At 31.6% G+C, this 24,892-nt stretch overlaps 1 protein-coding gene across 1 annotated transcript; it reads right to left on the minus strand.

The window, feature by feature from the left end:
- Positions 1 to 2,636: 2,636 nt before the first annotated feature.
- On the minus strand, positions 2,637 to 23,470 carry LOC130828139 (probable inactive purple acid phosphatase 29). The gene is made up of 4 exons (XM_057693955.1): positions 22,822 to 23,470; positions 21,779 to 22,200; positions 3,079 to 3,523; positions 2,637 to 2,997 (listed from the first exon to the last, which is right to left on the minus strand). Exons 1-4 carry the CDS (start codon positions 23,132 to 23,134, stop codon positions 2,957 to 2,959), a joined length of 1,221 nt encoding a protein of 406 aa, XP_057549938.1. The 5' UTR covers positions 23,135 to 23,470; the 3' UTR covers positions 2,637 to 2,956.
- Positions 23,471 to 24,892: the final 1,422 nt, after the last annotated feature.

Consider the following 24,892-nt stretch of genomic DNA (forward strand, 5'->3'; position numbering starts at 1 on the left):
TCCTAAGTTTTTAAAGCTACAATTTTAATGATGATTTGAACAAAATAAACTGAGGGGCTTTGATGTTTGTCATCCTTGAGTTTCTTCAACTGCCTGATCATAAGCCTCTTGAATGATCTCTGTTGTTTGTGCAGCATCCTCATTTTCTTTTAATGGTTGTGTTTGTTGCTGATCCCTGTTTGGGTTAATAAACGTATGAATTCGATCCAAAGTACCAAGCCCCCTGTTGCTCATCTTCAATTCCTGAAGCCATTGAAGGCTAATGATGCGAACGAACAATTTTTGGCTACTGATTTGAGGCTGTGTGAATAAGTGTTGGCTACTGATTTGGTTTACTGTTTGAAGAATTATGGCTACTGATTTGAGGCTGTGTGAATAAGTTTTGCTTCTGATTTTGGTTTATTGTTCTGTGAGCTGTTAATATAGTGTCATTAGGAATATATAAAGTCATTGGATTACAAGCTTGTAATTTCAGATTTGATGAAAAATTAATGTGAATCCATGTAATTAAAGAATGCCCAATACAAGGCTCTTTTGTTTTTTTTGGAATGGAGGGTCTGTTTGCTGCTGTGAAGCTTCAAATTTTCCTAATTTGGAAAGTTTGTTTATTTCCTCCAAAATGTAAAGTTCTCTGTAATCATTAATAAATCAGAATTTTTTTTTCATTTAGTTTTATTTATAATTATTTTATCTCTCATACTTTCAATACAATCATTACTTCACACTACTATTTAATTAAAATAATACCCACTACAACCAAAGATTCCATTTTTCTTAATTTGTGTGAAAAACACAAAGTGGAACATCAAATAAAAACGGAGGGAGTAACACTTTACAAATTGGGTAACATTAATATATAACACTTTGAAATTTGATAAAATTAAATATGCAATATATTTTATGTAAGTAACACATTTATAATATTAATCTATTTAATTATTATTTTTGTAACTTTTTATGCTACAAATTAGATTTGAATATACTTGATCTAATTAAGTAAATGAAACTAATTTAAACAATTAATTAGACTAGAATACGTGTATATAATTTTTGAGTTTTTTTAGTACATAAAAACTTTAAACTAACTCAATGAAACTATTAGCTAGATTATCTATTAATTCATTTTAAACTAAATTCTAAATATAAATGATTAAAACTAGGATTATTTAAAACAAATAATGGGGTCAATATTGTATGTAGTCGTAAATGATGAAATTGAATACTTTAGCTAAACTTTTCCAAGATAAAGAATAAAATAAGAGCAATAACAGATCGCAAAAAGATAAGAGCGCAATTAAAAAAATTAAAAAACAAAAAAAAAAGAAAGAAAAACTCTTACATCAACTGGGATCTAAATGCAAGTATAATGTTCTCTTATAAAAGAAAACGTAAAAGAGCAAAATAACAAAAAAAAACCTTGTCCAACATTGCTTGGAAAATAAATTGCAAGTCTAATACTTCCTTATAAAAGACACAAGGAAGAAAAGTAAAATATCAAAATAAATTTTATCTCACAGTGATTGGGAAAACAAAATAAAAATTAAGTTTTCTTTTATAAAAAAAGGGAATAGACCTAGCAAAATAAATGCTCCCTTATAAAGAGCCAAACAAATTTTATCTCAATTATAAAATAAAGTAGAGTAGCAAAATAAATTTACATTATTTACTAAGAGATAAGTTTTTTGTAATGTATCTATAATTAATGTGAATTTCATGGAAAATCTTGTTAATTATTGATAAAATTCCCTACATTGTTGCAATACTAGACATTAGTTTTTGAAACATTCATAATTTGATAGAATAAATTAGTTATAAACTTGCAATACTAGACATTAGTGTTTGAAACATTCATAATTTGATAGAATAAATTAGTTATAAACTTGCAATACTAGACATTAGTGTTTGAAACATTCATAATTTGATAGAATAAATTAGTTATAAACTAGATAGTGCTCGTACGATGCTCGGTTTTTTTCATTTTATTGTAAAAAACGAATAAATTGAATAAGTCCAGCATAATAATATAGATCAATGATGCTTTGTAAATTTAAAATCAAAGATAATAATTTGTGCATCTTATTACATAGTACTATTTATTACATTGTTTTTCAAATTATAATAATGTAATAGTCCCTAGTAAAGCTTTTAATGATGGTCAAATTAATCATCTTATGATTATTCTTAGCATTTAATATTCCTATAGTCATTCTAATTCAATGACATCATCTTAACTTAAAAGAGGAAAAAAAATCTCTTCAAAAGATGATAACTCATTAATTTCTTGAGTTGCTTATGTTAGCTGTGTTTTGTTTTACTATATTGTATAAATATGTTGAAATTATTCGATAAATTAATAAAAATTTGAGAAACTAAAATCAATCAATCAAAAAATTCTTGTAGTTTCGACTTGCTCTCAGTGAAAATCGGTATGGGTTTAAATAAGTTTAGTTAAACATCGATTCAAATTTACCTCAATAAAAAATTAATTTAGGTTAAGTCGATTTTAACTGAAATAAAAATGCAGAAAGAAACATAAATATGTTGAACAAAATATTGATAGTTGTTCAGTTTACTTTTTTGGTGAATTAACTACTATAGTAGGTCATTGCGTTACCCAAGTTACTTTAGATAAATACCCCTAAAGTTAAAATTATTTATGATTACTCAATATGCGAAATTAATGTAGGAAAATCAAAAAAATATTTGATTATTCGAGATAGTGTTTTCTTAAATGAAAATAAGCACCATAATTTAGGAAAATAACATACTCTCTTAACAACCATGTTGACCTATTAATAAAAGACAATTCAGGAAACTAAAAACATTGAATAATTTATAAAAGTGTAAAGCTATAACTTACTATTTTACTCGCTCATAATTTTGGAAAATAGCAAACTATTACTATTTAATTCGGGAAACTAAAATCTACTTAAGAAGCTTACTGTTTTCCGCTATTTTATTCGGTCATAATCGAATTCAACGACCCAGATCGATCACCTGCATAAATAAGTCATCAGTAAAATATATCGACACATAAATATTAGAAAACTTGTTCAAGAAAATTAATGAGTAAAATACCAGTAGAAGCCCAAAGGACTTGAGGATCAATAACAGTTAGATGATCATCTTGGAGTCGCTTCCATGTAAGAATAGACTTAACAGGACCCCATGATCCGTCTTGAGTTTTATCCAACTTGATGTTGATCACCCTGGCTCTTCTAGGCCAACCAGGGATTCCATAGCCATGATATCCAAATCCAGCATCATAACAAAGTTGAATGTCACAATGCTTTCCACAATAGTCGTTTACATGACCATGTCCAACAAAAGCAGCTTTGATATCTCCTGCTGCCAGCATTGTGTCGAAGAATCCTGAATTCACTCCTGGGCAGATCACTTTCTCTTGCTTTTCACCCACCATTTGGGAATCTGTAATGTTGTTGAATTCAGGTATTGGAATGTGGAAGAATACTAACCCTGGAGCTGGCTGCTCTTGTGCTTCTGGTGCACTCATGTAGGCTTCCTGCAGATTAGATATTAATTAGTAGTCAATTACAAATACAATCATCATTCTGCTTTCCTAAATCAAGATTTAGACAAGTTCTGCTTCCGAAATTAAAGTCAGGTTGTTTTGTAGCTGCACATTTGAAACTTAAACATGTCTATACCTAAAAAGTAATACAAGTCATAAAGGAACCAATTCAATTAAAAACTTCAGTTGATATGTCCTACTACCTCTATCCAAAAATTAAAAAAAAAACAAAAAAAAATATTTGCTATTTCATTAAAAAATAAAAAAACATGTTTTTCCCTTGAATATAATAAATACTTTTTAATTATTAATTCATTATTTTTCTATGATAAATATTAATTTTAAGTATTATGAATATTAATATTATTTATTTTTATAATAAATATTAATATTATTTATTATGAATAAATTTATTAATTTAGGATGTATTTTAATTTTAAATATTTTTCTTAAAGAAAATTTAAGTTATATTTAAATCAATTATATAGATAATACAAATTAAAATGTAAACTTTTTTCTTTTATTTTCATATTACTATCTTCTATGAATAAATCCATAAATGAAAGATTCGAGAAATAACTTCATCGAAATAACCAAAATGAGAAAAAGTCTTGAGGAAGTCCGAAGTAAAGATAAGTCTTGAGATATTCGAAATGAGAGATGAGAAATCAAAAATGAAACTCTGATAGAATTCAAAAATGTGTTCTTTTAATTGTCCACTTCTAAACCGACAACAGCCTGGCGACCACACAAAAAAAGGTGATAGAAAGCAAGAAGACCACACCAAAAAATGTCTGGGGCGCAGCCACACCAACGCTATTTTATAATAACAATAATACTAATAACAATATTAAAATAAATATCGACGCCTGTCTACGGCCCCAGGTCAAAGCCAACTGTGCTGAAACCTTAGGCCATAGTCAGGCCATCGCCAATTAAAAAAATATATTTGAACTGTTAAATTCATGCTTAAAAATATTTACTTTGGTTATGTTTTGCTCTTTGTTGGGTTAGTTTGCTTAAAATCATGGTTATTGGTATTGTATTAGTTATTGTAGTTTTTGTTTTTGGGCTAGCCCGAGTGAAGGGAACAATATGGATAAAATCATAAAATGCATGATTTGGGTTAATTTGTTGCAGGACCGGCCCTAGACGGTGACCTTGAGGGTAGGCAAGGGGTGCTACCGCCCAGGGCCCAATGTTTTTAGGGGCCCAATTACAGGTTGAAAATGTACAGGTAAAAAAAATGATTTTCATCCGTATTCATTAGGTACAATAATCTTGAAAAAGGAGAATGAGTAAAGTAAGTAAAACGGTCATTGATCTCAACAGTCATACGTATTAATTAAGTAAAAAAACAAAAGATTTTTGGGTTATTCCTCATTAATACATTAATGACTTTTCAACCCAATTTTACCACTTTATGCCCCTTCACCAATAAACTTCATTTTTCAAGTAAAAAATTCCAATTTTCTATCACCATTTTCAAATTCCGACTTCTATTAGCATCAATTTGTTGGTTTATTTCAGTTTGTGGTCATGAATTTGGGCATTCATTTATGAAAGTTTTCCCTGGTAATTTTTTAGTCCTCTTTTCTTTGTTTCCAAATTACTTTTAAACTACACTATGTATATGTTTTTTTAAAGTGCAATTTTTAATTATTTGTTGAATTATTAGTTGAAATTGCTGATACTTTTTTATCATATTTTGTTTGAATATAAATTTAATTTTTGGTTTAATTTCGTTTTGATTATATTGTGAGTATGTCTTTTATTTGATTCATTTCGTTGACATTATATACTACTTGTTAGGCTATTGATGTGGTAGTTTTTCTCGCAATCTTCAACTCTCAAGTCATTTTCCTGCGAAATCTTTGCAATTTATGGCTTCTCTAAGTCTTTAAGGTTAGTAAGATTAGCATCTTGGTGAGAGCAAATATATATACATCGCATAATTCATAATAGATTTTTGGATACTAATGGACAAAGTTGAATTTTTTGACCATGAATATAAACGTGACAACAAAACAACATAGGAAGTACTACGAAAAGGGGCCTAATTTTTCCATTTCCCCTAGGGCCTATAAAATCAGAGAAACGGCACTAATTTGATGCAGTCTTTATGTTCTGGTATTATGGGTCAGAGGTAGTGGCAGATCTATTCACAGGCACCCCCTAACATATGCCTCAGGGGGATTTTTATTTGAAAAAATTTGATGCTGTTAGGGGTCCAAAGTACCATGTTTCATTTCATCAACATTCAAAAAAAAAACTCTTACTCTTCTCTCTTTTCCTCTAAAAGAAAAGCAAAACTACTCTAAAACCCTAAAGACTCATGCGTCTGTCGCCGCCCACCTGCGCTTGTCGTCGCCCATTTGCACCTGCCGCCTGCTTACCTACGACCTCCGGCCAGCCGTTGCCGTCTATTTGCCTGCCGCTGCCCTGTTCGCTGCCTTTCTCTCCTCTCTTCTACTAAAAAAAACTCTACAATCAGAATTTTTGTTTTTTGAACGTATTTTCACTCATTTTAATCTTAATCTTTAATTCTTTATGTTCTCATCGTTTATCATAATCTATAATCATGATGTTTTACTTTCTCTATCTTAATCTCAATCTTGATTTTGAATTTTGTTAGAATGTTATATTTTTTTTATGTTATTTAATTGAATTATTGAATATTTGTTAATGTTATGTAAATGTGTTTGTTAATTTTGAATAATTGAATGTTTCTTGACTTTTTTTTGTTTATCTTCTTTGAGTAATTAAATATTTGACTAATTGAATAATTGAACATTTGTGAATGTGTTTTGATGTTCTTGCTAGAATTCAAAAATCAATATAGAGAAAACAAGAGAGTATTGTTTCTTTTTTTGCCGAACATTTCTAATCCTACTCCATCATCTATTCCTTCTCAAGATTAAGAGAAAGAAAGTGAAACGGTTCAAACTCCAACCCCAATAAATAAAGGAATATTAACTTTCATTGATGTTTTGAATCTTCCTCAAGATCCCAGAAAAAGGAGAAAAATGTCTCAATTTCACCCAAGTGACCAAGATATTGTTAGAAGAGAACATTGTTCAAGAAATACTTGTCAACCTTATAAACATGAATTTAAATTCACAAAGTTTGGGATAAAAAACCGTAGATTTAATCTGAAATGGTTTGATAAATACAAAACATGGCTTGAATATAGTGTTGAGACAGATGCAGCTTTTTGTTTCGCTTGTTATTTATTCAAGGATGATAATGTTGGACAACATTCTTTTGTGATGGATGGATTTCATAATTGGAAACGGTCGGATTCTTTGATGTACATGTTGGTGCAAATATGAGTGCTCATCGAATAGCAATGAAATGACTTGAAGATTAATTCAATCTCAGCTGCTTTGTTTAAGCAAGATGAAGAAGCTAAAATTAAATATCGAAGGAGATTAGAAGTTTCCGTTAAGTGCTTGAGGTGGCTTATAGTTCAAGGCATGCCATGTCTGGTTCATAATGAAAAACAAGATTCACTAAATAGGGGTAACTTAATTGAACTTTTAAAATTTCACGCGGAAGGTAGACCTGATGTTGAAGATGTTGTGCTGGACAATGTGCCGAAAAATTGTCAAATGATAATTCCTTCAATTCAAAAAGAAATCATTAATGCTTGTGCAAAAGAGACCACCAAAGCAATTGTCACAGAAATCGGTGAAGAGTGTTTTGCTATTCTTGCTGATGGTTTCTCATCTTTTGATTTAAAAAAATTGTATGGCTTGCTTTAGTCGTTGTGATTTCTCATCTTTTGATACAATAAAATTGTTGAATCTTGCTAAATTTTATCCAAATAAGTTTCCAAATGAAGATTTGATATTCTTTGAGGAATCGCTTCAAAGTTTCATTAGTGATGTGAGAAATGATGACTGATTCTTTGATGTGAAGACTCTTAATGAACTATCCATTAAACTTGTTGATACAAGGAAGCATGAAACTCATTCAGATGTCTATAAGCTGTTGAAATTGATATTTCTTCTTCCAATGACGACATCAATTGTCGAAAGATCATTTTCTGGAATGACTCACATAAAAAGCAAAGTGCGAAACAGCATGGGAGAACAATTTTTGAATGATAGCTTAGCTACCTTTTAGGAGAAGGATTTGTTTCTCAATGTTAGTATTGATGCTATTATACATCGATTCCAAAATATGAGAACTAGGCAAGAATAATTGAAGTTTGTTCGTTGCTTTATATTTCATTTTGTTGGACTATGTTTTCATTGTAGATTTGAACAATTGTAGTTTGTTCGTAACCTTTTATATTAATTTGGCTTTGTCTTAGAATTATTGCACTTCTACAAGTCATTTTGCCGAAATAAAAAATATTTTAGTTGTTAATTTTACAAATGAACCTTTGACGAAATTTCGTTCATTTGTTAGTGCCCCAGGAGACTCTAAATCCTAAATCCGCCACTGGTCATAGGGTATGACCAAAGATTCACTCCTATTTCGAAATGAGCAAAGTTGAGTAAGAGCTTAGCTCTTGAGCTTGAAGGTAAAGTCTCAATCTAATTAACCATCAACTTAAAAGTTAGAAAATTGTTTGGTTTCACCATGTATACTAATGATGAAGTAGTATAAAAGCCAAACACTACCAGGTCATTCTAGTCACCTTAGAAAGTTCATGAAGGAGGTTGCCTATATGTTCAAGTTTAATGATATAGTCTTATGAATGGTTAATAGTAGGTTGAAATAATGAAATTTGATGAATTAAAGAAGGTAAATGTTTAGAAAGCTACACCTTTCTCTAACCTAATGACTACACATTCCATAAGGCAAGAAGTGAGAAAGACCTTGGTTAAGTTCCCACGTAAACAACAGTCTTTTGAACAACTAAAAGATTAGTATCATGGCAGAGCAAGGCCCCAATTCTAGAAGGTCAATTTTGGCTTCCCATGATTAATTTATGTTCTTTGAGACGATCTTATCGTGGAGCACTCTTTAACAATTGGCTGAATAGCCCAAACTAATACAATTATTAGCATATAGACTCCTTATTTCGAAGTTGTCTCATCAAAAGACAACCTCTCGCAAGAGTAGCTCCTAATATTTTAAGAAAAACACTTCCTTTATGTTTTTTACTTGCTCGAATTTCCATTTGGGTGTTTTTAAATACATACATCCTTATTAGAAGTGTTCTTTGGGACACGTAGGGATGGATCGGAGATCTTTCTTGATAGGTCAGGTTGGGCTAGGTCATATTATTTTTTATAACGGGTCGGGCCAGGCCAACGGCCCATTCCGTCCCTCATGGCCCATTTATGTAAAACATTCTCATTATATTAATTAATTATGAAATCAATTTTATAAATATTAATTATATTACCTAATACAGCATATATTGTAAAATTTTAAATATATAAATATTAATCAAATAACTACCACTAGCCGTTAAAACACTTTAAAAATTTTAATTACTATTTAAAATTTGTTCAAGTTGACATTAGAAAGTATTTAAAGCCCGACTTGTTTTAAGTTTTTCCTTGTCCAACCAGAAAGTGGAGTAACCTTATGAGTTTTACATCTCAAGATGACAAATTACTAAAGCTGCTTATGGGTGGGTTACCTACCAGGCTCAAAAGACGGGCAGGCTTGGACAACAGTTTCAAAAAAAATATAATATTTGGACCTGTACTACTTGTCCTCCAAGTTAAGTGGGCGGGTAGCGGCACAAATGTAATACCGGTGTGTAAACCCGTCTGCCTACTTATTTAATAGATATACAATTTTCTAAAATATATTATATGTGATTAATTGTTTCTATGCTTTTGCTTCAGATCACAAGTAGGCATCTTTATTTTCATGCTTAGATGTACTTTTCTTAGGTGCAAAAAATCTTTGAACTCACAAGACACAACCATACTAAAGCTTTAATCCAAACAATACGAAAAGTCGTTAGTTATAAACTAACAATATATAAGAACATAAATATGTAAATTAGTTTTTTACTTAATTATAAATTAAAAATTCGTTTGTCTACGAATCCTGCCTGCTAAGAAAGAGGATGGGGACTATTAATATTTTGGGCCCGCAGGCAGGATTTTAGGGCCAGGTTTGGTCTGCATCCAAATCCACCCACGAATACCTTGACAAATTATCATTCACAAAGAAACAACAAAGATCAACATTGTTGCCCTTTTGTTGAGCAACATTTCTCATAACTTCTTTGGCTTTGGAAAATTTAGCCTTCAACGCGTCTAGCGTATTAACAAATGCAAAACCTTAGTTTGGTCCATCTCCAACAATATACCAGTATAAAATCAACCCATTCAAACAAACCATGTCTTAATTCAAGGACTCTTTGTTGTAAATCACAAATTATCGTTCAATGTTGTGATTTCGCTTTCTTTACGTTGTGTCAAGCTCCAAATCTCACCTTAATGGAGGTGAGTTCAATCACCTCGTTGCTTACTATTTGGCTTGCACATTTGAGAATGAAGTTATGAATGCAAAGAAGTATGGGTGCATATGCTTTGGATCACTCAATGAAGTGATAGACGAGGATGATTTAGAATGCCTTAATGAAGGGAAGGCACGAAGATTGGGAGGATTTGAAGACCACTCGACCAGTATTTGCTACAATCCAGTAGGTTCTATGAATCCGCTCACCTGGTGGAGCATGGCCCGCTCGATCGAGCAACTTTCAGTGCCCAAAACAGAATGTTTCTATTTTATGCGGGTTTTCTTGTAGGCTTTCAAATATGACATGGGACTATATAATGGATCTTAGGGATTCATTAGGGTTCAATAGAGTGCCTAATACTCAGAATCAACTATCGTTTTAACTAAGAGAGTTCATTCTACTTGCATTAGGGCATTTGAGAGAGATTGACATCAAAGGTTCAATCTTTACTTTGAGAGGTTGTTCTCAAAGGTTGTGTGAGTTGAGTCATTAATATATTGTTGAGTATATTAATGATAAGATACTTCTTTTGAGGGAGAGGTATCCTTAAAGATACCTCATATATCTTGTGTTTTGTGTTCTCTATTGTTGTGCTCAGTTTTTGTTGCTTTCTTTGTGCTTTCTTTTTTCTTGTTTGTTATTCATCATTGTCATACCCTATTCATCTTTGTGCTTTTGGTGAGATTTGTGGGTTGTTTGGTAGGTGAAAGTTAGGGTCTTTGGTGAAGAAACAAGATGGCAAAGTTTTATATTCCATTGTTTGATAGAAAATGAATTTTTCAGTGTGGAGAAGCACCGTAGAAGACTTGTTGGTGCAACAAGGGATTGATGATGCTCTTGAGAGATCCAAGCCAACATCAATGGATGAAGGGAAGTGAGTGGCTATGAAGAAGAAGGTGGTGAGCACTATTAGGCTTGCCGTTGCACCCAAAATCAAGTATAATTACTTGAAGGAGACTGACCCTGGTGTGTTGTTGGAGAAACCTCAAGCGGTGTATGCTTCTAAAAATCTCTTACCAACAAATTTTGCTCGAGATGGGAGTTGTATCAACTCATGAAGGAGGATAATACAAGTATGCAAGATAATATCAACAAATTAACCAATTTGTGTGCCAATTGTTGAATGCCGATGAGAAGCTTTCTGATGAGGGGAAAGCCTTACTACTCTTGGCTTCACTTCCTAAGAGCTATAAGAATATAGTTCAAACGTTGCTCCATGGGAGAGAATCTATCACACTCGATCAAGCATTTGTGGCGTTGAGAGAGAATGATAGGTTTTTAGAGAAACATGATGGGGAAGACAAGTAGGGGAGTAGTGAGGCACTATTTGGTGAGGGTTCAAGAGGGAGAGCAAAGGACAAGGGTTATCAAGCTAGGGGGAATTCTCAAGGGAGAAATGACTATAGTAACGAGGAGTGTTACTATTGTAAAAAGAAGGGGCACATTCAAATGATGTGTAAGGAGATGAAGGAAGACCTCAAGAGATGAAAGACTTGAGGGTTGGAAGAAGAGATGGTGAAAGTAGCGGGGATGCCGCTCTAGGCTTTGTGGATGATGATGACTATGATGGTGCGCTTCTTATTGATGGGGGAGTGACTCATAATAAGAAATGGGCGATTAACGCCGGTTGTTCATTCCATATATGTTGTGAGAAAGAGAAGTTTGCTAAGCTTAGCTATGTTGATGAAGGCCTTTTCACTTTGCCAAATGATGAGAGGGTGAAGGTGGAGGGTATTAGTGAGGTTGTGATTATGACACGTAATGGTGTCAAGAGAAGGCTAGGTGGTGTGAGGTATGTTCCCAAGCTTGAGAGGAACCTCATCTCACTTGGTAGATTGGAGTCAAAGGTATGCACCTTCAAAGCTAGTGATGGGTTCTTGAAGGTCATTAAGGAGAGCATGGTGCTCATGAGAGGGAGAAGGAGTGAAAGCAACTTGTATGTGTTACAAGTTGATGGTGGTTGCCTAGGCCACATGGATGATTGCAAGTCACCCAAGAAGGTGACATTTGATGATGATGAAAGATTTGAGCTTGAGGGGGAGATTGTTGTGTCAAGCTCCAAATCTCACCTTGATGGAGGTGAGTTCGATCACCTCGTTGCTTACTCTTTGTCTTACACGTTTGAGAATGAAGTTATGAGTGCAAAGAAGTATGAGAGCATATACTTTGGGTCACTCAATGAAATGATAAATGAGGATGATTTAGAGTGCCTTAACGAAAGGAAGGCACGAAGATTGGAAGGATTTGAAGACCACTCGACCAGTCGAGCAAGAGTAGCTCCGTCAAGCCAAGTCTCTACTACTTCATCCGCTCTCCTGGTGGAGCTTGGCCTGCTCGATCGAGCGACTTCTAGCGTCCAAAACAGAATGTTTCTATTTTATGCGGGTTTTCTTGTGGGCTTTTGAGGGATTGTCTTAAGGCTCCCAAATATGACATGGGATTATATAATGGATCTTAGGGATTCATTAGGGTTTAAGAGAGAGCCTAATACTTAGAATCAACTATGGTTTTAGCCAAGAGAGTTCATTCTACTTGCATTAAGGCAATTGAGAGAGATTGACATTAAAGGTTCAATCTTTACTTTGAAAGGTTGTTCTCAAAGGTTGTGTGAGTTACGTCATTAATGTATTGTTGATTATATTAATAATAAGATACTTGTTTTCAGAGGGAGGTATCCTTAGATACTTCATATATTTTGTGTTTTGTGTTTTCCATTGTTGTGCTCTATTTTTGGTGCTTTCTTTGTGCTTTCTTTTCTCTTGTTTGTTCTTCACCATTATCATAACCCATTCACAACACTTTAGAATTTTCTTGTTAATCAGAAATAAAGGTGTAATAAAATATAAAGTCGACATGTTAAAAACCTGTGCCGACCTGCTAATTTTTAAAACCGTTCTAACTCGTTAAAAGTCCGACCCTTTTAAAAAAAGACAATTTTTTATTAAGACTGTCATATCGTGAGACGGCTTAATATGGGCTGGCCCAATATTTAATTTTAAAAAACCTAAAAAAACAACTCGTCTTATATGAGACTGTCTCAACATGGGACGGGCCCATATATTAGCTTATTTCTTTAATTAATTACTTTAAAATCATAAGTGATCGTTTTAAGATTATAAGTAATAACTCTAAAATTATAAAAAAATAACTATTTTAAAATTATAAATGACCACTTTAAGACAGAATGTGTGTATTGGGTCAGCCCAATAAAGATGGTCTCACCGTGAGACCGTCTCATTTAAGAATTAGTGAAAAAAACACTATTTTTGATTTACTTAATTGAATTATTTTTGAAAAAGGACATTAATTGGGCTATTTGTATGAACCCCTCTCACCATAAGATGGTCTCATAATTAACGGACTTGACCCTGTTATGATGGGCCGGATCACATGCTTTTAATAGGCTCCTAGCATTAATTAAATGCTCCCCCTATAAAAAAAAAAAAAAAGAAAACGCACTCATTTACTTCTTTAACATCAATTATGTATTTCTTACATATTTAATATCCTCACTTCAATAATTTGATCCCCACTGTTTTCCACCATCTTTTCATTCTCCAACTTTTCTAATTATTTAAATATTCTATACTTAAATTGAAAAATTAATCATTTTCTCAGATCCTCCCTCTAATTCAACATTAACGTCTCATTTGCTTTATGCACTTATTCAATCCTTAATATCTCTAATATTGCATTATTAAAAATTATGAAAAGTTAATATAAATAATCCTTGCATTGAAACGAATCAAACAAGATCCCACATGACTATGTTTTAACTTGTAGATTAATAATAAAATACAAATTTAGAGTAAGAGATGGACAGTGTCCAAAAAGCAAAGAAAATGTTAGTGTTAAATTGGAGGGAGTATACTAGTACTAACAAGTGTTAAATTGAAAAACTAGTCATTTTCTCACACTTATTTTGTGTGTACTTTCTCTATATAATGTATCTAAAAAATAGTACTCCTTGAAAATTTAGAAAGTGTTAAAACTTAGAGAGATAAGGAGGAAATAGAATGAGTAAAAGTTAGAAGATAGAGATGTTTTTATTCATTGGTGTGATTTTTTACATTAGTGAACTTCCATATTTATATGCAAGTTCAACTACAATTACATTGAATGCATTCACATTAGGGTAAATTCATTAATTACCTTTCACACTATATTCATTAATTACCTTTCACACTATATTTCAACACTCCCCCTTGAATTCACATTCTAATTATGTAAAAAAGAGTAAAATATTATTACAATATTTCTATTTAATACTGCCTCATTAAAAACCTTGTCAGGAAAAACCCAATGGGATAAAAACATGAACGAAGGGAAAAAGAGTGCAGTAAATATGATTCTCCCCCTGAGTTCAACAAATATCTCGTAGATGACACATTCCAATTTTATATACAAGTTGCTCGAATCTCTTTGTTGGAAGGGACTTTGTGAATTGATCTATAAGATTTTCACGTGATTGAATTTGTTTGACTTTTATTATTTCGTACTTCTGGAGGTCATGTGCAAAGAAAAAGTTTAGTGCTATGTGTTTGGTTCTATCCCCTTTTATGAAGCCTTCACTAACTTGTTCAATACAACCGATATTATCTTCAAAAATTACAGTTAGAGAATTTATTATTGAGTTTATCCCACATTCTTCTTGAATGTGACCAATTACGGACCTTAAACAAACGAATTCTCTACTTGTTTCATAAAGGGCGATCAATACTGCATGATTTGATGATGTAGCTGTCAGTGTCTGTTTCGTGGATCTCCAAGATATTGGGTACCTCCATATGTGAATACATATCCATTTTTTGATTTAGCCTTATGGGGGTCTAATAAGTATCCAGCATCTGAATATCCAACAAGAGTAGCAACTTGCTTTGATCTATAAAATAGTCCAAAGATCTTTAGTTCCTCGAACGTAGCGCAACAAATGTTTTATCCCATTCCAATGTCTCTTTGTTGGTGAATTGCTATATCTAGCTAATAAATTAACAGCAAAAGCAATAACAGGTCTCGTATTATTAGCTAGATACATTAGAGCTCCAATTGCGCTTAAATATGGCACTTCAGGGCCAAGAATCTCCTCGTCTTCTTCACAAGGTCGAAATGGATCATCTTTTGGTTTTAATGATCGCACTATCATTGGAGAGCTCAGCGGATGAGCTTTGTCCATATGAAATCTTTTTAGGACTTTTTCTGTATAGTTGGATTGGTGTACAAAGATTCCACCCCTTAAGTGCTCTATTTGTAATCCAAGGCAAAACTTTGTTTTCCCAAGATCTTTCATTTCGAATTCTTTCATCAAATATTTTGCAGTTTGTTCAAGCTCTTTGAGAGTTCTAATGATATTTAAATCATCAAAACATAAACTGCAATTATAGAAAATCCTGATTAAGTTCGTTTAATAAATACACAAGGACTGATTTGATCATTTATGAATCCTTCTTTCAGGAGATATTCACTAAGACGGTTATACCACATTCTTCCAGATTGTTTTAGTCCATAAAGTGACCTTTTCAGCTTTATGAAAAACATTTCTCGTGATTTGTGGTTTTCTGGCAACTTAAGTCCTTCAGGGACTTTCATATAAATGTCTGTATCAAGTGAACCATATAAATATGCGGTCACAACATCCATAAGTCGCATTTGCAAACTGTTTGAGACAGTTAGACTTATCAACAATCTTAATGTAGTCGCATCTACTATTGGAGAATACGTCTCTTCATAATTAATCCCTGGTCATTGGGAAAAACCTTGTGCTACAAGTCGTGCCTTATATGTAACCACTTCATTTATCTCATTTCTTTTTCTTACAAACACCCATTTATAGCCGACCGGTTTTATACTATATGGTGTTTGGGTAATTTGTCCAAAAACTTCTCGTTTCTTAAGTGACTTTAATTCCGCTTGAATAGCATCTTTCCATTTTGGCCAATCATTCCTATGCCGACATTCTTGTATCGTTCTTAGTTCTATATCATTTTCATCAAGTGTTATTTCGGTAGCGATTGAATGAGCAAGTGCATCATTAACAATAACATTCTTTCGATTTATTTGTCTTTTAGTTGAAATGTAATTAATCGAAATTTTATTGTTATCTTTGATATCATTATTTTCTTCTTCTCTGAGATTTTTTGATCCTCATCTCCAAAACTTCTTTCTTTACAATTCATTGAAGAAGTAATATTGATAACATTTGCCATTTCATTCAACCTTTTGGATTTTCTTTGTTTCAAATCCTTTGAACCAAGTGGTCTTCCACGCTTCGGGCGTGCAATAGATTCATTTTCGGTGGCTTTGTTATCAGTGGGAATTTCAATTCGTGCCGGAATATTTGCCGCAGGAATATATGATTTTGTCACTTGCTTTGTTTCTAGAAATGCATCAGGTAATCTGTTTGCAATATATTGATTATGGACAATTAGTCTAACTTCTTGTTCAGAAGCATTCGTTTTTGGATCATATATTTTCAAATGTATTGCATTCCATGTGAGATCTATTTCCTTCTTATTTGGGTCCACTTTCTCTCCCCCTAAGGATGGGAATATTGTCTCATTAAAATGACAATCTGCAAATCTAGCATTAAATAAATCACCAGTCATTGGTTCTAAATATTTGATAATTGACGGGCATTCAAATCCAACATAAATTCCCATCCTTCTTTGTGGACCCATTTTTGTACGTTGGGGTGGTGTAATAGGGACATATACTGCACATTCAAATATTTTCAAGTGTGATATATTTGGTTCTCGACCATGCACTAATTGCTGTGGTGAATATTTATGATAAGCACTTGGTCTCAATCTTATCAATGACGATGCGTGTATTATTGCATGGCCCCATGCAAATGATGGCAATTCGACCTCATTAATAATGGTCTTGCTATTAATTGGAGTCTTTTAATCAATGATTCAGCCAGACCATTTTGAGTATGAACATGAGCTACTGGATGTTCTACGTCAATTCCAATTGACGTACAATAATCAATAAAAGTTTCAGATGTAAAATTCTCCGGCATTGTCAAGCCTTATTCGCTTAATTGTATAATCTAGAAATTGATTTCTCAATCGAATGATTTGAGCAAGTAATTTCGCAAATGCCACATTTCTAGTTTGTAGGAGACTTACATGTACCCATCGTGTTGAGGCATCAATCAATACCATAAAATATCTAAATGGCCCAGAAGTAGGATTAAATGACCCACATATATCTCCATGAATTCTTTCCAGAAATTTAGGAGTTTCAGTTGCAATTTTATTTAAAGATGGTCTAATTATCAATTTGCCTTGTGAGCATATAGAACATGATAATTCATTTGGTTGGAAAATTCTAATTTCTTCATTGAATGCCCAATTGAATTTTCAATAATTTTTTGCATCATTCCCACAACAAGTGACCCAATCGGTCATGCCATAAATTCATCATTTCTTTATTATCTAACTTCTGGTTAGACACCATGTTTATCTCAACAGGTTTTATATTAATGCGATATAATCTCGATGAGTATGCTGGTAATTTTTCATGAATGCTTTTCTTGCCGCATTTTTCAAATGTGACACATAAATATTCAGTATGATTTTCAGTCATTGTTTCTAAATGATAACCATTTTGGCGTACATCTTTAAAACTTATGAGATATCGTCGAGATTTACTCGAATATAAAGCATCATTAATTACTAGTTTTGTCCCATCAGGAAGTATTATTTGAGCTTTTCTATATCCTTCTATTAGTGTAGTAGTTCCAGAGATTGTGGTGACATCTGTTTTCACCATCTTCAACTCAGAAAAATATTTTTTGTTCTTTAGGATAGTGTGAGTTGTTCCACTATCTAGGAGGCATTGATATTTGAATCCATTTTCAAACTGATCAATATCTTCATATTAAATAAATAGATAGTTAAAATAAAATTTCATTAACATTAGATGATATCAATACATAAAAAGGAGATTGCATATAAAAAAAAGGAAATACAACTAAATAAGCACCACAATATTGTTAAGAAAAATTCAAATATCTTCGTCGTATTCTTTATCATTTTCATCGCCATCTAAATAGAAGTCTGAAAGGTCAAGATTAGGCATTGACGTGCTTGCTTTATTATAAGGATCGACATTAGGCATTGAAGTGCTTGCTTCATTAAAGTTTGCTTCCACACCTTTACCCTTTTTTCTTTTGGGAAGCTAAATACAACTCCACCAAATGTTTGGCAGTACGACATGTACGTGCCCAATGCCCCGTCATGCCACATTTGTAACAAATATTTTCTTTTCCTTCTTGATGACTATTTTTATTTTGATATCCAACTTGTTTTCCCCTTCGAGAATTATTATTGTAATGACCATTTTGGCAATTTTAGGGAAAGTGGCCTCTACCAAATCCTTGAAACTTTCTACCATGTCCATTAAAATTTCCACGACCTTGTCCTAATCCTCTTCCTTGGGAATTTCCGCGTCCTCTACCACGATTATTATAATTTCCACGGCCTTTATTTTCAACAACATGTGCTTTAGGCACATGTGTTTTAGTAGAGTGTGTCTCACGGATAGTTTGAGATCCAATAGGTCTCATATTATGATTTTTCCAGACAAGATCATTATGTTGTTCAGCCAGTGAAAGTACTACACTCAGATATGAATATCTTTTGAAATTTTTTTCCCTATATTGTTATTGCAGAATAATGTTTGATAAATGAAAAGTAGATGATGTGAGTTCAATCATTTCTGCATCAGTCACCGGGTGCTCAACAATATTTCAACATTGATGCAATTCGGTATAATGTTTGAATTGTACTCACTGAGAGTCTTAAAATCAGAAAATCATAAATTCTTCCACTCATGGCTAGCTTGTGGAAGAAGCACCCTTTTGTGGTGATTAAATCTTTCAACAAGAAAGTACCACAATGTTTTGGGATCTTTTATGAATAAATTTTCGAATTTAAGGCTATCATGAATATGATGCCTCAAGAGGAGTAAGGCTTTGCCCTTTTCTTGATTTGTAGCTACCTTTATTTTAATAGCTTGAGTTCCATCTATTGGATCCTTTTCTTTTACTTTCAATACAGTATGTTCAAGTCCTTGAGCTTCTAAGTTCATGATGGCATCTTCTTTCCATTCTAAGAATTTTTGTCTAATTAAGTCTAGTATGTTGAATAGTCTTTTGGTAATTTATGCCATACTTGCTACATAATATATATACTTGTTTTGTAAGTATATGACAATGCAATAATTCTTATATTTTCAAAATAATAAACCATTAGAAAAATTATGATGTTTTAATTTCATAATCTTCTCCCCCTTGGTTTGTTATGAATTTGTTGTAGATAATAAATTTATGAATAAATCAAGAACAAGAGAAATAATAATAATAATAATAATAATAATAATAATAATAATAATAATAATAATAATAATAATAACAAGGAGAAGAACGAAAAAAAAATTAAAGACAATAAATGCTAAAGAGGGTAAAAAAATAGCATTTACATAATATATTAGTATAATTTATCATACAAAATGCACTAACAAACAAAAGAAAATATGACAAAAAAAATCATGTGCATTTTGTTTCTTCTTCTTCAAAATAAATTAGTTCTTCATAATTATTATAATTCCTAATGCTACAAGAAGGACCACCAAACCCATAATTAAGGAGATATATAATTTGAGTTTGGCAAAATTATCTTCAAATCTAAAAGTATGGGAAGAGGAAGAAGATGGATTGTTTTTGTGATGTTGGTACATTGTCGATGGAAGGAAGAAGGAGAAGGAGGGTTTTTGATGTAAAGAGTAAAGTTGAAAGGATAAGGGGTATGAGGTAAAAAAATTGGGGTAATCCGATTTTATAGATGGTTATCCCAAATTGTACAATATACCGTATTATTTATGTATACTTAAAAGAAATACGTAAAGTAAAAGGTAAAAAAATGCACATGGATATAAATGCAAATACTGCAAATAAAAAAATGCACTTATAAATATATGAGAATAAAAAAATAATGCTAATCGTCCATTTAGGCGGTAAAGGAAAAACAATTAGCCAACCATATATGCGGTTTAAAGAGTAACAAAAGAAATAAATAATACTAACCGTCCATTAAGGAGGTAAAAGAAAAAAACAATTAGCCAGCCATATAGGCGGTATAAAATAAAATAATAACAAAAGCATTAAAGTGTTCTTGTCATCCGTAAAGGTGACGTATTTGTCCAATAAATTATTTTATGGGTCATTTAAATTTATCTTGTAACGTTTAGTACTTGTTTCTCCCTCATCATCTTTGGTTCTTTTATTACTTGTTGAGTGTTTATTTTCAGTTGATGTTGTCGAGGCATTATTAGTTGGTTGTATTGATGAATTATTTGTTGGTCGTACTGGTGGAATATTAGTCGGTGGAACTAGTGGATTATTAGTTGGTCATACATGTGAATTACGAGTTGGTGGTATTGGTAGACCATTAGTATTATTGGGATTATTATGTCGGAGCTGATTTAAATCAGTCCTTGCTGGGTTTGTCCTGAAGGGTATGGAATTATGCTCAATTATAAAATATAAAAATGTGTTGAAAACATCTTGTATGACGATGTTGATACCATTTGATTGTTGGTCTATTTGTGGTTACTGATGAAGAAAAATGCTTAATTAGGTTTTAAAAATATTACCTTCTTGATTATTAAGGGTAGAGCTGGTACTGATAACGTGTTAAAACTTAGAGAGATAAGGAGGAAATAGAATGAGTAAAAGTTAGAAGATGGAGATGTTTTTACTCATTGGTGTGATTTTTTACATTGGTGAACTTCCATATTTATAGGCAAATTCATCTCCAATTACATTTAATGCATTCACATTAGGGTAAATTCATTAATTACCTTTCACACTATATTCATTAATTACCTTTCACACTATATTTCAACAGAGAGTAAATTTCAACGTAAAATTGACAGGCAACAACTTTTGCTTTTTTTTTGTTTTGTTTTTTTTCCAACTATGTAAATGGTACTTTGTAAACACTATTTATATTTACTTTTAATTTGTATTATGTTCTTAGTTTATAAGTTTAATTATAGTTAAAATTTTGTTTGTTCGTCTCAATGTGAAGGTTATTAATATAAACTTTTTATCTAATTTTTAATTAAAGATATTATGTATTGAATTAGTTGGCAAACATGAAAAAAAAGATAAACATTAATTTTGAATTGCAGCAGGGAGTATATAATACTCCCTTCTATTTAACTCATGTGTCTCATTTTAGTTTTTAGCAATTTTTAGGTGATCAAATTGAAACTATATGGGAAGAAGAAAGAGTGCATTATCTTTCAATTTGATACGGGTAAAGTGAAAATAGTAAGTGTAAAGATGTGAAAATTTTAAGTTTTATTAAGGGTAAATTGATAAAGTTAACATATCTAAAATTGAAATGAAATATTTACACTGATTTGATCCAATAAGAAAATAAGACACTTACGAATAATAATCCCTCCTATTCGCCCAATGTGTCTCATCTGACATTTCACTATTTTTTAGATGGTTAAATAAAACCACATTTGAAAGAAAAGTGTTTAATATGCATAAAGTAGAATTAAAAGGTGTGAAAAAAGTAGGTTTAATAAGAATAAATTAATAAAGTGAACACTTTTAAAATAAAAATAAGACATTTAAGGTGATTTGACCAAATAAGAAAATGAAACACTTAAAGTGAATAGAAGGGAGTAATAATAATAATAATAATAATAATAATAATAATAATAATAATAATAATAATAATAATAATATAGAGTAGCTAGATAATGAATGAAGAGTAGGTAATAATAACCTGAAGTTGTTTGGATGTGCGAAGAAACCAAGACTGCTGAGAAGGTTGAATCCACTCATATCCAACGTAGTAAAAAGGAGTGAAACTGTAAGTGTAATCACCACTATCAAGAAGATAAAGGTTGAGTACAGATTTGTTCTGTAAAGAGGAACCTTCTACTCCACCAACCTCCAAGTTATAGTTACCCCAACCCCAAATACTCTCTCCTTCTTCAAGATTTGCTGGGTTTTTCAGTGACAATGTGTTTTTCATACCTACTATGTATTCCATTACAACTTCTCTTGAAAGTCCAGTTTGTAGATAGTTTACATCATGGTTCCCTAATATTGCAGTCCATGGTTTGTTTGACTCAATTGCTGGCCCAAACATTTCGTCCATGGATCTATTGTAGTTATAGCAGTCTATTGTATGCACGTTGTCACCTGCACATCCAATTCAAATAAATACAACTATTAGGCTGTGACAATTATAATCACTGCGTTAGCACACTTGTGTCGAGGCACCCACAGGCTCAAGCCTCCAAATTCATGATTAATGAGCATTAACTTGCGTACATGCTTAATTGTTAGAATTAGTGTTCAAAATTAGAAACTAATTAGTAACTTCAATTTGAAGTTCTTATTAATACCTTAAAATTAGTTTTAAATCGTTATTTTGCAGAGTTTCTTTAATGGATAATTTAATTGCTAGAAATATAAGAGTTAGTTAGTGGATTATGTTTACCCAATATTTAAAGTTAATTTCCTTTAGTTAATATAGTTTTATAACTTGGTAAGTCTATAAAAAAGTTATTTCTGTTGAATTAATTATAATAGTTTTACTTTTATAATTATACCATATTTACTTCCTTTTAATCTTTTTCCTAATAAGACATTGAACCTTTTTCCTAAAATTATATAGTAGAATACTATTAAATTTGCAAGTTTATAATCCACTATTTTAATAATATAACATGTAAAATATATCGACAACAATCAGTTCATCATGATTATTATGATAAGACCATTATACACAGAAAAAAAAAAAGAAAAATAATAAGTTACCAGTGAAAACAATGAGGTCAGGGTTCTCAGCAGCAATAAAACGACGGAGATAATCAGTGGTATTAAGATCAGAGCAAGATTCCAATTGAGAAGGTAAGACATCAGTACAAGGAGTATCCTTGCCATTAGCGTAGTGGGAATCTGAGATTTGTAGAATCTTAAACTCTCCATTAGAGTTGAATCTTAATTTGCCCTCATATCTTGCTGACCCTGTTCCAACTACTACTATTAGGAGTACTACTATTAAACGCACACTAAATTCTTGTGGCTTCCAACTTCTTGAACAACAACATAGAAAGCCTGACCTCATCATTTTTTTATTCAATGATTTTCTTTGAAAGCTCAGATAGTCTGAACTGTACTTAACCAACTACATATATTCTGGTATGAAGTATTAATCTCAAAACAATAACTCTTTAATTTGCGTTAATCGTCCCACGAAAGTATATATCACTGTCACGTCACGTGTTGTTAAACCCAATTCTTATATTCCGCCACCCTTTTTATTTTATCGCCACCCCCCTGAGTAAATTACCATTTTACCTTTACTTTATAAAAAATTAACAACATTACTATTAAGGGTAAAATTCCTATATATACCACACTCCACCTAAAATTATTCTCACTACTACTAAATACAACTCACTAGAGCTATACTCAGTTTCCATTTAGAAACACAGGATTTGCACCCGTGCTGCACGAGGCACCAAGAAAAACAAAGTAGTCCCCAACTTTATTGGTTTTGCTTTTTATTTTTTATACTCCCCTCAAATTTGAGTTATGATATTTTATTTGTTTTTTCCAAGTTTGTTAATATACTAATTTAATTTATAGTATTACTGATTATAAATAATTAAAAATTATAAAATATTGATTTAATAATTTTTGTGTTGAGACGAATCATATAAGACCTCACTTAATTATATTTCAATTTATAAATTAAGAATTAAATATCAATTAAGAGTGAAATGTACATAGTGTTAAAAATAAAAATGAGACATTAATTCCGAATTCAAAAGAATACATGTATTTTTGATCCGTTTAATGAGATTCGCTTTATTTTATTTTCTAATTGTGACTCAAATTCTTTGTTTAATTCTCATAAATACATTCAACATACATTTCAAATCATTTATATACTTCTATGTCTAACGCTTCTCCATAAAAGACATTTTTTATTCACTTATATTTAGTTGAGACGGTCTATAATATAGACCTCTCAATATATGGGCTGACCCATATTTCAAATTTTAAAAAAAATTAACAAAAATAAAATGAAAACTGATTCTGATGAGCGGTTTCTTAATCACTCCTCAATAACTTTTCAACTTCCATCTCCCTAAATGTATGAATATATAACTACAAATGTTTTTATTACAATTCTCCAAAAATTAACCGCAGTTGTGTTCTTCAACATTACTATTTACCATCATTAATGAACCTTAATTTTTTTTAAAAAAAAATTTAGAAGAACCACAATAGTTTTTATTACCTTCCCCAAATAGTATACATTGTTATCTTCTTCAAAATTATTGTTTTTCACCATTGATGAAGCTTAATTTAAAAAATCCCACAGTCGAATTCAAACACTAAATTTTCCATTATATTATGAAAAACCGATTTTTTTCATTTTCAAGGGATAAATTAACGTGGGAAAGAGACAGTTAATGAATAGACTTTTTATATTCTCGAATATAATACACGCGCGTGGAAAGAAAGCAGCGATTTATTTTAAGAAAGCAGCAGTTTTTTTAAAAAAAAGAATTTAAAAAGGAGATGTAGGCCGAGCTATTTCGCTATACTATAGACGGTCTGAGAAGATCTGTATCCTTTTTCCTTACAACTCTCATCTTTTAACAAATGCTATAAGAGAGAGGGAGTAACTTACAAACTTAGACCAATACAATTAATTTAGAAGTACTTAACATTAATTTGGAGTGTATATAAACCACTCAGAACCAGTTGACCATTAATTTTGGATCATTTAAATTAGAACTGTTAAATTGTGTCTCCACCTAAAAATTTGAATCAGAATCTAAGTTAACCAATTTAAAAGTGTATTTTTTTGGTT

The sequence above is a fragment of the Amaranthus tricolor genome, chromosome 12 (assembly GCF_026212465.1).
Source record: "Amaranthus tricolor cultivar Red isolate AtriRed21 chromosome 12, ASM2621246v1, whole genome shotgun sequence".
NCBI classification, from domain to species: Eukaryota; Viridiplantae; Streptophyta; class Magnoliopsida; order Caryophyllales; family Amaranthaceae; genus Amaranthus; species Amaranthus tricolor.